Source organism: Echinops telfairi, unplaced genomic scaffold, assembly GCF_000313985.2.
Source record: "Echinops telfairi isolate 266 unplaced genomic scaffold, ASM31398v2 ScPeMD7_4048;HRSCAF=4782, whole genome shotgun sequence".
In the NCBI taxonomy this organism is placed as follows: Eukaryota; Metazoa; Chordata; class Mammalia; order Afrosoricida; family Tenrecidae; genus Echinops; species Echinops telfairi.
The window spans coordinates 60,272-71,618 of record NW_022107947.1 but is presented as its reverse complement, the minus strand read 5'-3'; the positions used below and the strand labels follow the sequence as shown (position 1 = coordinate 71,618).

General features: G+C 37.1%; 1 protein-coding gene across 1 annotated transcript in view; it reads left to right on the top strand.

Annotated features, from left to right (window-relative positions):
• The window catches only part of LOC101650201 (vacuolar protein sorting-associated protein 13C-like), a 125,410-nt gene that overhangs the window by 55,247 nt on the left and 58,816 nt on the right, over nt 1-11,347 (top strand). The window contains exons 13-16 of the mRNA XM_045294948.1: nt 2,407-2,513; nt 3,052-3,223; nt 4,481-4,543; nt 10,275-10,407. Of these exons, the coding sequence (XP_045150883.1) occupies nt 2,407-2,513; nt 3,052-3,223; nt 4,481-4,543; nt 10,275-10,407 (475 nt within the window). The remainder of the gene's footprint in view (nt 1-2,406; nt 2,514-3,051; nt 3,224-4,480; nt 4,544-10,274; nt 10,408-11,347) is intronic.

Sequence of the window (11,347 nt, the reverse complement as noted above, 5' to 3'; positions counted from 1 at the left end):
GTGAATTTCATGCTCATAAAACTATTAGAGTTAGAAATGGGAACCAACACAGTGACGCATAACCCTCACCCCTTCCCCAGGGGTCGAGCACCAGGTAACGTGGATGCAGGGAGGCAGTGGGTGGTGTAAGGCATAAAAATAATAATCGGTTATAATTTTTCTGGGGTCCTTGAGTGTGGGAGGGGGATAGAGGGAGGGTAAAAAAGAGGAGCTGATACCAAGGATCCAAACAGAAAGAAAATATTGAAAATTTTGAAGGCAACATATGTACAAAGGTGCTTGATACAATTGATATATGGATTGCTATAAGAGCTGCAGGTGCCCCCAATAAAGTGATTTATTAAGAAAAAATTATATGCTAGCTGCTGGACCATTTAGTTTTAGCAGCATATACCTTTCTTTTTCATTAGCTGATGGGAACTTAATCATGTGTCTAATGAAATTAATGGATTGTTATAAGAGCTGTAGATGCCCCCAATAAAGTGATTTATTAAGAAAAAATTATACGCTAGCTGCTGGACCATTTAGTTTTAGCAGCATATACCTTTCTTTTTCATTAGCTGATGGGAACTTAATCATGTTTCTAATGAAATTAATGGAGCTATTTTAGACTTTTTATGCATTATTTTACTGCATTATTCTCAGAAGTCGTGCACAGGGTCCAGTGCCCACATGGGCACACATTTACTGAAAGAATACCTTTTCTTCAATCATTTTCATCATGTCAGTAATAACTGGTAACTTTAGTTACCCATCACACTTGTCTTATTTTGGTAGCTTGAATGTTATTCAATACAATAAATGTTCATATATTTAAAAAAAACTATTAGATTTTAAAAAATTTCCTTAATAGTTAGAACAGCTATATGGATAGTTTTGCTCACCATTTATTTCCCAGGTTTAATTCTATGCCTAGAGAGATTAGGTAGTAGGCTTGGAGGAGGGGGAAGGCATTAGTGCTTCTAGCCTAGAACTGTCCTATAAAAAAGTATGATGCATAACATATATATATTGTAACATTTTTCTGATCACTACATTAGATAAGTTTGAAGAAAAAGTAAAATTCATTTTATTTTACAAAAAAGGAAAATTAACTTTTTTACCTAATAAACCTGAAATGTGTTTTGACATGTAATGAATATAACAATTGTTAATTGGATATTTTATATCTTATTTTTAAACAGAAATATGTCCTTGATATCTGATTTCTTTTCTACTTATACTATACTACATTTAAATTCAGATTAGTCACATTTCAAGTACTTAATAGTCATGTGGTAAACCTTAGGTAGAATTACAGTAAGAAAAATTGAGAAGAGGAAAAGCTAAACTTGCCTCTTTCGCTCACCTATAGTTTTGTCCAGGAGATCTGGTGGCATAATAGGTTATGCTTTGGCAACTAACCACAAGGTCAGCAGTTTGAAACCACCATCTGCTCTGTGGGAGAAAGATGAGGCTTTCTACTTCCGTAAAGAGGAATGCCACAGGTGTGATTCTGCTCTGACCTATAGGTCACTGTGAGTCAGTATCCAGTCAGTGGCAGTGAGTGACTTTGGTAGTCTTGTTAGCTGTGTGATTGTTTCCCCCTGTTTTATCAGATCCACAGAGATAAGTGTTTAAGTAACTTTATTGTGTTTTAATTATGCAATAGTTTTCTAGAGCAATGTTAAATCAGCTCATGCTGTAACAGTGATCTAGAGGAATAATAAGTAGCTTTAGAAACAGATATATTTCCGGTCAACAGTTAAAACATTAATGGAGTCCATCAGACTCATAACGGGCCTCTGTGGGGTGTACAGGTGTATGAAGTTTTAATGGGAGCAGAAAGTGAGAGTGGCTGGTGGATTTGAAAGACTAATCTTGTGGTTAGGAGTTCAAAACTATGCATGCACCAAGGCTCAATTATGTCAGTAGTTAGAGGCTGTATTTCGTTGTGTTTGAGAGGCACATTTATTTCATGGTTAAGCACAGCGGTTCTCAAGCTGTGGGTCATTGCCCTTTTGGGGTCGCCCGATTCAGAACAGTAGCAAAATTATAGTTATGAAGTAGCAACGAAAATAATTTTATGGTTGGGAGGTCACCACAACATGAGGAACTGTATGAAAGGGTTGTGGCATTAGGAAGGTTGAGAACCACTCGTTCAGCATATCTGAAAAAGAGCATATATTATTACTGGTGATGTAACACAGTTGAATTGGCAGTACCTTTTACTTTTGTAGTGCAACTTAAAAATAACACTGTCATTGATAATTAATGGTCCTTTACATTTGGTGAAATACAATTTACTGTTGGTTACCAGGCAGCAGTGATGTTTGTTATTGATTGAAGCCTCTCTAGATTAAAAATCCTTAAATTTTGTATTTTTCATGTGTGCAATGTACTCAGTATTTTGTTTTATTTTGATAGTACCTCAGTATGATGGACTTTTTGGAGTCAGTGGATTATATGGTTAGAAATGCCCCTTACAGGAAATATAAGCCTTATTTACCACTTCATAAAAATTGTCGACAATGGTAAGTTAGAATTTATTTTTGGGTGGTGGTGGTATATGAGAAACATATTCTTATATCTAGGAATTCTCAGAGTTAAGAGATATTTAGGACTGTGCCATCCAGCCAGTTTGTTTGTTTTTTTTAACAGAGAAGGTAGGGTTCTTTTTTATATGCTCATGTCACTTTAAAAAATCACTACCTCCTGTATTCCTGTTTCTAGATTAATTTCAAATACTTAACATTGAAGACTTTCTTTTTAAAAGTTTACAGTGCTCACCAGCCACCCATATGGGAATCAATGGAATCAGCTAACTGTCTTGTTAATTCCTCCAATTTTGTGTCTTTAGGATCTTCTCGTAGCATACTCTATTTTAAGAATGGTCATGCCTATTTAAGCCAGAGAGTTGTACTGGGAAATTGAAATCCTGTTACTGAGTTAGGATAGATTACAGTCAATAAGAACAGGAAATTTGATGGTGTAGATCTAGAGTCAAAGTTATTTTCGGCCTTGTCTTGGACCTTTATATTCAAATATTCTCTAACAAAATTTTATTTATAGGTGGAAATATGCAATTGATTCTGTTCTTGAGGTTCATATAAGAAGGTATACCCAGATGTGGTCTTGGAGTCACATAAAAAAGCATAGGCAGTTGCTCAAGAATTATAAAAACGTCTACAAAAACAAACTAACTCAGAGTAAAGTTTCAGAGGAAACGCAGAAACAAATTCAGGTATGTCTTTGAAAGCTGTTTATTTGTCTAATCATCCTTTGGTATGAATCTTAACAAGATATTTATATTGGTGGAGATTTCTCGGCATTTAATTTGAATCAGAATGAAATTTTAGAAAACAAGCACAGAACTCACCGTGCTTTTGAGAGAGAATCTTACTGGAAAATGTTCTTATTGGAAAATGTTCCCACCCTAACAGATAAGATGATGTTATCATAAGCTAATTTGGGGAATATGTCTAGTTTTTGCAATACTGCTTAGAAATTCATTATTAAAAACTTATTACTAGGTTTATGCATCCCAATTTACTTTGTTAGTAAAAGCCCCACATTTATAAAGGACTCTTTAAAAGTGTTCAAAGTCTTACTTATAAAAAATGGCCTTGCTCTTTTATTAGCTAAGAGAATCCATAAAACATAAAAGCATATTAAATACATACTTTGATTAATGTCGCTTGACCTTGGTTTTGGAGCTATTTCTGTGGTTGCTTCATGATGTGAAGAATGAGCTGCATCTCTGTGTTCTGAAATACGTGGCAGTGCATAGAAAACCGGAAGGTATTGGAATTAGGTGCAGTTGCGTGCTGGTGCTGAGTTGGCTACTTGCCAGGTGCTCATGCCCGAGTTTCTTAACCTCATTGTGGTGGTGTCATTCCTAAATGGAAATGACATCTTTCTCACAGAAATGGGAAGTTCAGGGGAGGTCCCACTGAAAGCCCCTGTCACATAGGCCACAGTGGCTGTTCGCTTCTCAGATGAGTGGAAATCGACTCCATGACACCTAGCAGCAACACCCACTCTCATGTGAATTCCTTCGATCAGTTTGTTTACTTTAGCCTTCTTATGATTTGCAAAAATGTGCATGCTTAAATCCTGTGATATTTATAGTGGTTCCTTTAATGATACATGTTGTGCAATACTTAGAAGAGGGAGGGTCTAAAGTGGTAACTATAAGGATAGTACCTACAACAAGTCTCCTTTTCAAAGTGTGCATATGTGTGTATCACGTGAGAGATCATCGTCTTGTGGAAAGATCCCCATTCATGCATTGTACTTAAAGAGAGTTTATGTCCTTGAACATTTATTATTTTCCCTTATTTTAAAAACTGGAAAACTTCAAAGTTAATGTTTAAATTTATATTTCCGTTATATCACGAGCACTATTAATGGACTAGATAAATAGAAAGAGCCTAGAAGAAAAGCTGTTTTCCATTCCATTGTTATTTTCTTTGTTTAAAATTGTCTCTCTGTTTTATAGGACTTGGAGAAGACCCTTGATGTTTTTAACATAATTTTAGCAAGGCAACAAACACAAGTTGAGGTAATATTTTTGACAGCTGATTTTATATTTCAAATGCCAATACTACAGATCAAGAATTCAAGTGTCATAACTTGGGGGATTGCTGAGATTTTCTCAAGTGAGAATAGAGGTTCCATATTTATTGCTTAATTCAGAGAAAACAAAATGGAATTTTGGCCCAAAGCCACTAATGTGAGGGGGATTAAAACAAACAGGAAATCCCCGTTAAAGAAAGTCAATGAGAGTCCTTGGTAATTCTAGCAACTCCAAAAGCAATTGTTAAGATTTAAGGATAGCTTCCCCCCCAAGCATATGTGCATGTTTATATGCTTTCCTTTCTTTTTAAAATGCCCTCTCTTCATTTGCTTTCTTCCCTCCCCCTCCCTCTTCTCCCCTCTTTTCAAAACTGGAATCCATCTGTTTAGAATACTTCATAACTGCTTATTTTATCTCACTTGGTACTTTGTACATTTTGCTCCAAGTCCCTTCTGTTATTTTGTTAACATGTTTTGGATAGTTGAAAAAAGTGTATCACAAGCGTAATGCATCTTATAGGAGAATTGGAAAATATAGATCAGCAAAAGAAGAAAATAGAAACAGCCCTAATCATACATACTGACATAACTACCAATACTAAATTGCTGTCTAGCCTTTAGTCCTTTCTTAGCCACAGAGTTTCATACACATATGCATGTTTTTAAATGGATAAAACATATGTATGCATTTATTAATGTAGCAGGTACTCCTTGGTGCCTATTTGCTAGCATTATGTTTAATTGTGTGGACTCGAGGGTCAGATCGTCTGGATCTAATCTCCTGTTAATTAGGTGGCCATGGGTTGGCTATTTAAATAGTTTAATCATTTATAAAATGAGATTAATTAATAGTACCGACTTCATCGGGATGCTGTGAGGAATAAATGATAAACTATGTAAAGCTCTTAGACTACCTCACCAGTAATTACTAAATAATTGATTTCTGTTTTCCTTTCTCCTCAACTCCCTCCTTCCTCATCTTCCCTATCATTATCATTGTTTACACTGAGAACACGTGAATGAGCTAAACAGAGAAAAATACTTTAGCAGGAGAGAAGGGTCATGAACAAACGTACAAACAAGAGTAAAGTAGGAAGGAATAGGGAGATTATTGGGGCTAGTTGGTGATGATAATGAAGATTGAAATGTTTAGTAGGGTGGTGATCAGGGAAGTTTTACTAGGAAGATAACATGTTAACAAAGACCTGAAGACGGTGATGGAGTTAGCTAGGATGATATCCAAGGGAAGAATGTAGTAGGCAGAAGAAATAGCACGTTTAAAAGCTTTGGGTGGGAGATAGGTGGCTCCTCCTGGGAGCTAAGGGGAGTGGTGAGAGAAGTGGTGCAGTGACGGTTAATGGAACAAGATAGTAGAGGGACGGGAGGGGACTTGATAAAATTGACAGAGGTGCCAGGTTATGTGATGAACAGATTTTGAGTACAGGTGGATTAGAAGCAAAATTTTTTTTAATTGTTTTTTTTTTAGTTTTAAAATTCTCTGTGCCTGCTATTTTGAAAACAGTTTTCAGAGCAATGAACCAGGGTGAAAATAGACCAGATAAGATGCTATTGTAGTAATTGAGGTGAGTGTTGGAAGCTTGACTGAGGCTGATTGCCGTGATGTGATTATAAAGTGTTAGATTTTAGACCCAATATTTTCTGATGATTAGATGTAGATTGTAATGCAAATCAGATGAATTTAAAGATTTCAGCCTAAGCAGTTGGGTGATAGATGTGCCATCCAATGAGATAGTGAAGAGTAGATGGAGCAAGCGCGGTGGAATGCGAAATAGTCAGGAGTATAATTTGAGACACATTCCATTTTCGCTATTCAAAGGAGATGTGGATCAGGCAAGTGGGTATATGAATGTGGAGTTCAGTAAATATGTCTGTGGTGAACGTACAGATTTAGGATGTATCAACATATAGGTTGCATTTAAAACTTTGATATTGACTGAGGTGACCTAAGGAGAATAAATAGCTAGACAGCAAGAGTCCAAAGACCTAAAGCATTCCACTCTTTATAGATGAGAAGGCACCAGCAAAACTGACCAAACAGTGGTTGTCCTACTTTTGCTTGGTCGTCTGTATGAGTGCATCACTTTCAAGGCCAGGTGCAGAAGTAATGTCAAAGAGAGGGAGTGATCATTTGTGGCAAATATGCCTGATTGGCTAACTGAGCTGAAGCATACTGAGAACTAACTGCCCACTAGAATTGCCCAGTTTGAGTCATTTTCTTCAAATATTATTTTGACTTCCATCTCTTTCCTCTCTTTTTCTTGGATTCAATGATATGTGTATCACAGTATACACATCTTACTCATTGCAGTCCCCTCCGTGTTTCCTGCGTCCATTCCTCCTTCTTCCTCACCCTTCTGGACTCTGCCCTTCTAGTCCGCTAGTTCTGCGACAGCAGAAGTCCCACAGGTCGACAGCTTTCTCAAATAGAAATTTGTTCTCTCACAGCTTGAGAGGCCAGAAGTGCGAGTTCATAGTGGTGACTTGAGGGAAGGTCCTTGTCTCCTCACAACATCTGTGGGCTCAGTGTCTTCTGGTGATGCTGACTGCGACATCCATGAGCACTGCCTATGGGTCCAAGCAAGATGAACTCATTGAAAACTTCAGTCTTTTCTCCGTTTATCCCATTGGTCCAGTTGTGAGCATCTTGGTCTTCTTTACATTGAGTTGTAATTCATACTGAAGGCTGCAATCCTTAATTTTATTTTATTTTTTAATCATTTTATTGGGGGCTCAAACAACTCTTGTCACAATCCATATATACATCCTTTGCGTCAAACACATTTTTACTTTGTTGCCATAATCATTTTCAAAACATTTTCTCTTTACTTGAGCCCTTGGTATGAGTTCTGCATTTTACCCCTCCCTCATGAACCCTTGATAATTTATAAATTATTATTATTATTTTATCATGTCTTACACTGACCGATGTCTCCCTTCACTCACTTTTCTGTTGTCCATCCCCCTGGGAGAAGGTTACATGTAGATCATTGTGTTGGGTTTCCCCTTTCTCCCCCCACATTTCCCTTACCCTCCTGGTAGGGCCATTCTCAACATTGGTCCTGAGGGGTTTATCTGTCCTGAATTCCCTGTGTTTCCAGTTCTTATCTCTACCCGTGTACATGCTCTGGCCTAGCCATATTTGTAAGGTAGAATTGGGGTCATGATCGTTGGGGTGAGGAAGCATTAAAGAACTAGAGGAAAGTTGTATGTTTCATCAGTGCATTACTGCACCCTGACTGGCTCGTCTGCTCCCCACAATCCTTTTGTAAAGGGATGTCCAATTACCTACAGATGGGCTTTGGGTCTCCATTCCACACTCCCCCTCATTCACACTGATTTGATTTTTTTGTTTTGGGTCTTTGATGCCTGATACCTGATCCTATTAACACCTCATGATCATACAGGCTGGTGTGCTTCTTCCAAGTGGACTTTGTTGCTTTTCAGCTACATGGCCGCTTGTTTAACTTCAAACCTTTAGGACCCTGATGCTATATCTTTTGATAGTCGGGCACCATCAGCTTCCTTCACCACATTTGTTTATGCACCCATTTTTTTCTTCAGTGATGGTGTCAGGGAGGTGACCATCATGGAATGCCAGGTTAATAGAACAAAGTGTTCTTGTGTTAAGGGAGTACTTGAGTAGAGACCCAATATCCATCTGCTATCCTAATATTAAACCTATAAATATATATACATAGATACATTCCCCAATCAAAGTATATAAATATATTTACATATGTACATGCTTATTTTAAGACCTCTAGAAATGCCCTTTGCCTCCTAGTTCTTTCCTCTATTTCCTTTTATTTTCCTCTTGTCCCACTATCATGTTCAGCCTTCATTTGGGTTTCAGGAATTCCTCTTTGTTACATAGCCCTTGATGCAATCCTTAATTTTCATCAACATATGTGTCAAATCCTTCTTACTTTTAGGAAGCAAGGTTGTTCCATCTGCATATTGTAGGTTGTAAGTAAGCCTTCCTCCGATCCTGATGCCACATTTTTCTTCATGCAAGTCCGCTTCTCTCATTGTTACTCCACATACGGATTAAATAAGTATAGTGAGATGATAAAGCCATGTCCAACACTTTTCCTGATTTTAAACCCTGTAGTATTTCCTTTTCCATTTGCAAAGTTGCCTCTTGATCTCTGTGTAAATTCCTTATTAGCACACTGAAATGTTCTGGAGTTCCCATTATTCTGAAGGTCATCCATGGTTTGTTATGATCCACACAGTTGAATGCCTTGGCATAGTCAGTGAAGCACAAGTAAACATATTTCTGGTATTTTATGCTTTAAGTCAAGATCTGTCTGACATCAGCATGATAATCCCTTGTTCCACATCCTCTTGAAACCAGCCTGAACTTCTGGGAGCAACTTACTGCATGCAACTGTTGTTGGATGAGCGTCAGCAAACATTTCTTGTATATGATATTAATTATTTTGTTTTATAATTTGAGCATCCTTTTGAGTCACCGTTGTTTGAAATGAGAACAAATGTGGATCTCTTTCAGTTAATTGGACAATTAGTTCTGTCCAAAATTTATGGCATAGACAAGTGACTGCTTCTCTCAGCACCTTGGGATTCTATCAATTTCTGGAATCTTGATTTTGGCTAAAGCCTCGTCTTTCTTAGGAAAAATAAAAAAGTACACTAATCTTACAATACTAAGGGAATAAACAAGTTATGTTGTTTCATGTGTAGTAAAAACTAATAAGATATTATTTATTTTTTTATCCAGTTAGTATATTTCTGATGCCTGAAAAGGGAGCATTTGTGAAGCTTGGTAAAATGACGAAATCTGAGATCCAGTAGCTTTGTGCGCAAATGTAAACCTGTTCCTTTTTATTTACTTAATATCTAATTGTTAGAGCTTATTTAGCTGTATGTTAAACTGTCCTGTTGAAAATCGGTTTTAGATTATTATGTATTTTGTGTTATACACAGAGGTCTCCAGGCTTAAACTTAACTTTAATTGGTTCACAACCAATTAAATTTGAAATACTAAAAATAATTTTTAATAAGGCAAATAAAATAAATCTAACACTTAAAAATTTTATTTATTCAGAGAATTGGAAAATAGAGTCTAAATTACCTCTTTATTTGCTGTGTATATCTTTTTTCCATTTGTAATTTTTGTCATCCAAATTTGACTGAAAAATGGGCAAGGAGAAAGGGTGGTGGAAAATCAAGCTAAGCACTGTGTGTTTTTATTTATATGTCTCTCCCCACTTCCCATCCATGTCTAAAGTTAGCAAACCAGTACGATATGTGACTTCTGAAATAGGATTTTAAAACTGATGCTTTCTGTAGGTTATGGAAGCATTTTCTTCTCTGGGAACTTACTGTTTTATAGTCCTTAAGTTCTCATGTCATCTAAACTTAAAATTTTGGAATACACATCGCTTAGAAAAATTTCACTTGAAACCTTGAGTGTTTTGCTACTGAAAATATGGGCTTATCCTAATGGCATCAGTAGGGTTCAGTTGTTGGAAGTAAGTTACGATTGGGACTGAATTAACCAAACCAGGAGGCTCTCTATCTAAGAAGGAATTGACTTTTCTCAACTATTTTTAGACTGATATTATTGTGACAAAACGTATTTTTCCTTCCCTTACTCCACTTAAATATGAAGAAGCCATATATTTATTTATTTTTCAATTTATTTTTAATTAAAAATTTAAAATACTTTTTAGGTGATTCGATCTGGACAAAAATTAAGGAAAAAATCTACTGATACAGGCGAGAAACGTGGAGGCTGGTTTAGTGGGTTTTGGGGTAAGAAGGAATCTAAGAAAAAGGATGAAGAAGACTCTTTGATTCCTGAAAGTAAGTTCCAAGTTTCATTCATTATTTAATGTACACAAGAAAAAAACATATGTATTATATTTTGTTGAGGTAATTGGATTTTATAATATTTGAAGTATAATTTATATGTATTATATAATTAAGGGTGGTACCTAAATGAAGTATGAAGTCAGCAACTTTAACTATTTCTTCATGAAACACATTATTTAGGAATATTTCTGTATTTATCTAACTGAAAGAAACCTTGGATTTAAAAAAAAAATTATGTCTCAGTTTTTAGCATAAGGAGTGTCATCTGTTATGTGAATATTTAATTACACGTGTACTTACTGTGAGGTTTGTTTGGTGAAGGGAAGAAAGAAAACAAAGGTATAAAACAGTTTCAGAGCTCTGGGGAGGAAGGGAGAGCATGGAAAGGGATGGTAGCATCCTGAGCTCCCAGGTGATGTTCATGGGCCTCTACTTGGGGCCCCGTGAAGTCACACTGTCCAGGGGAGAGGTGGAGAGTTTTATAGCCCGGGTCTGGGAGGAGGGAGTAGCTGGGAATTTTCCACTGTAACTTTCTTGTCTGCAAGTCTGGAGCTATGCAAGAGCGTGTTCAAAGTTATCTGTAACGGTTAGTCCTCTGCATCTGGGCCTGAAGGCCACCAAAGGGGAGGGGGGGAAAGGGGATCGGCCGCTTGTAGTGTCCTTGGAGTGTTTTTACCAGCATTATCTCCTAGCCTGTCTGCCCTGCTAACTCCCACTTTGGCCCGACATTCCAGCGTTTTGGTGATAAGGGGTGTCGTATGCTATTTGCTTCCTGCTGGTAGGGGCCGATGTAGGTTTAGAGACTGGAGCAGTCAAAAGAGGGAGGGGTGGGTGTCCAGTGGCCAAGGAAGAGGCAGGTACCCCCTTTTTCATCAATTAGAAGATCCAAGACCCATCTGTCTTGTAGGGCAACTTGGGCCAGAGACGTGAT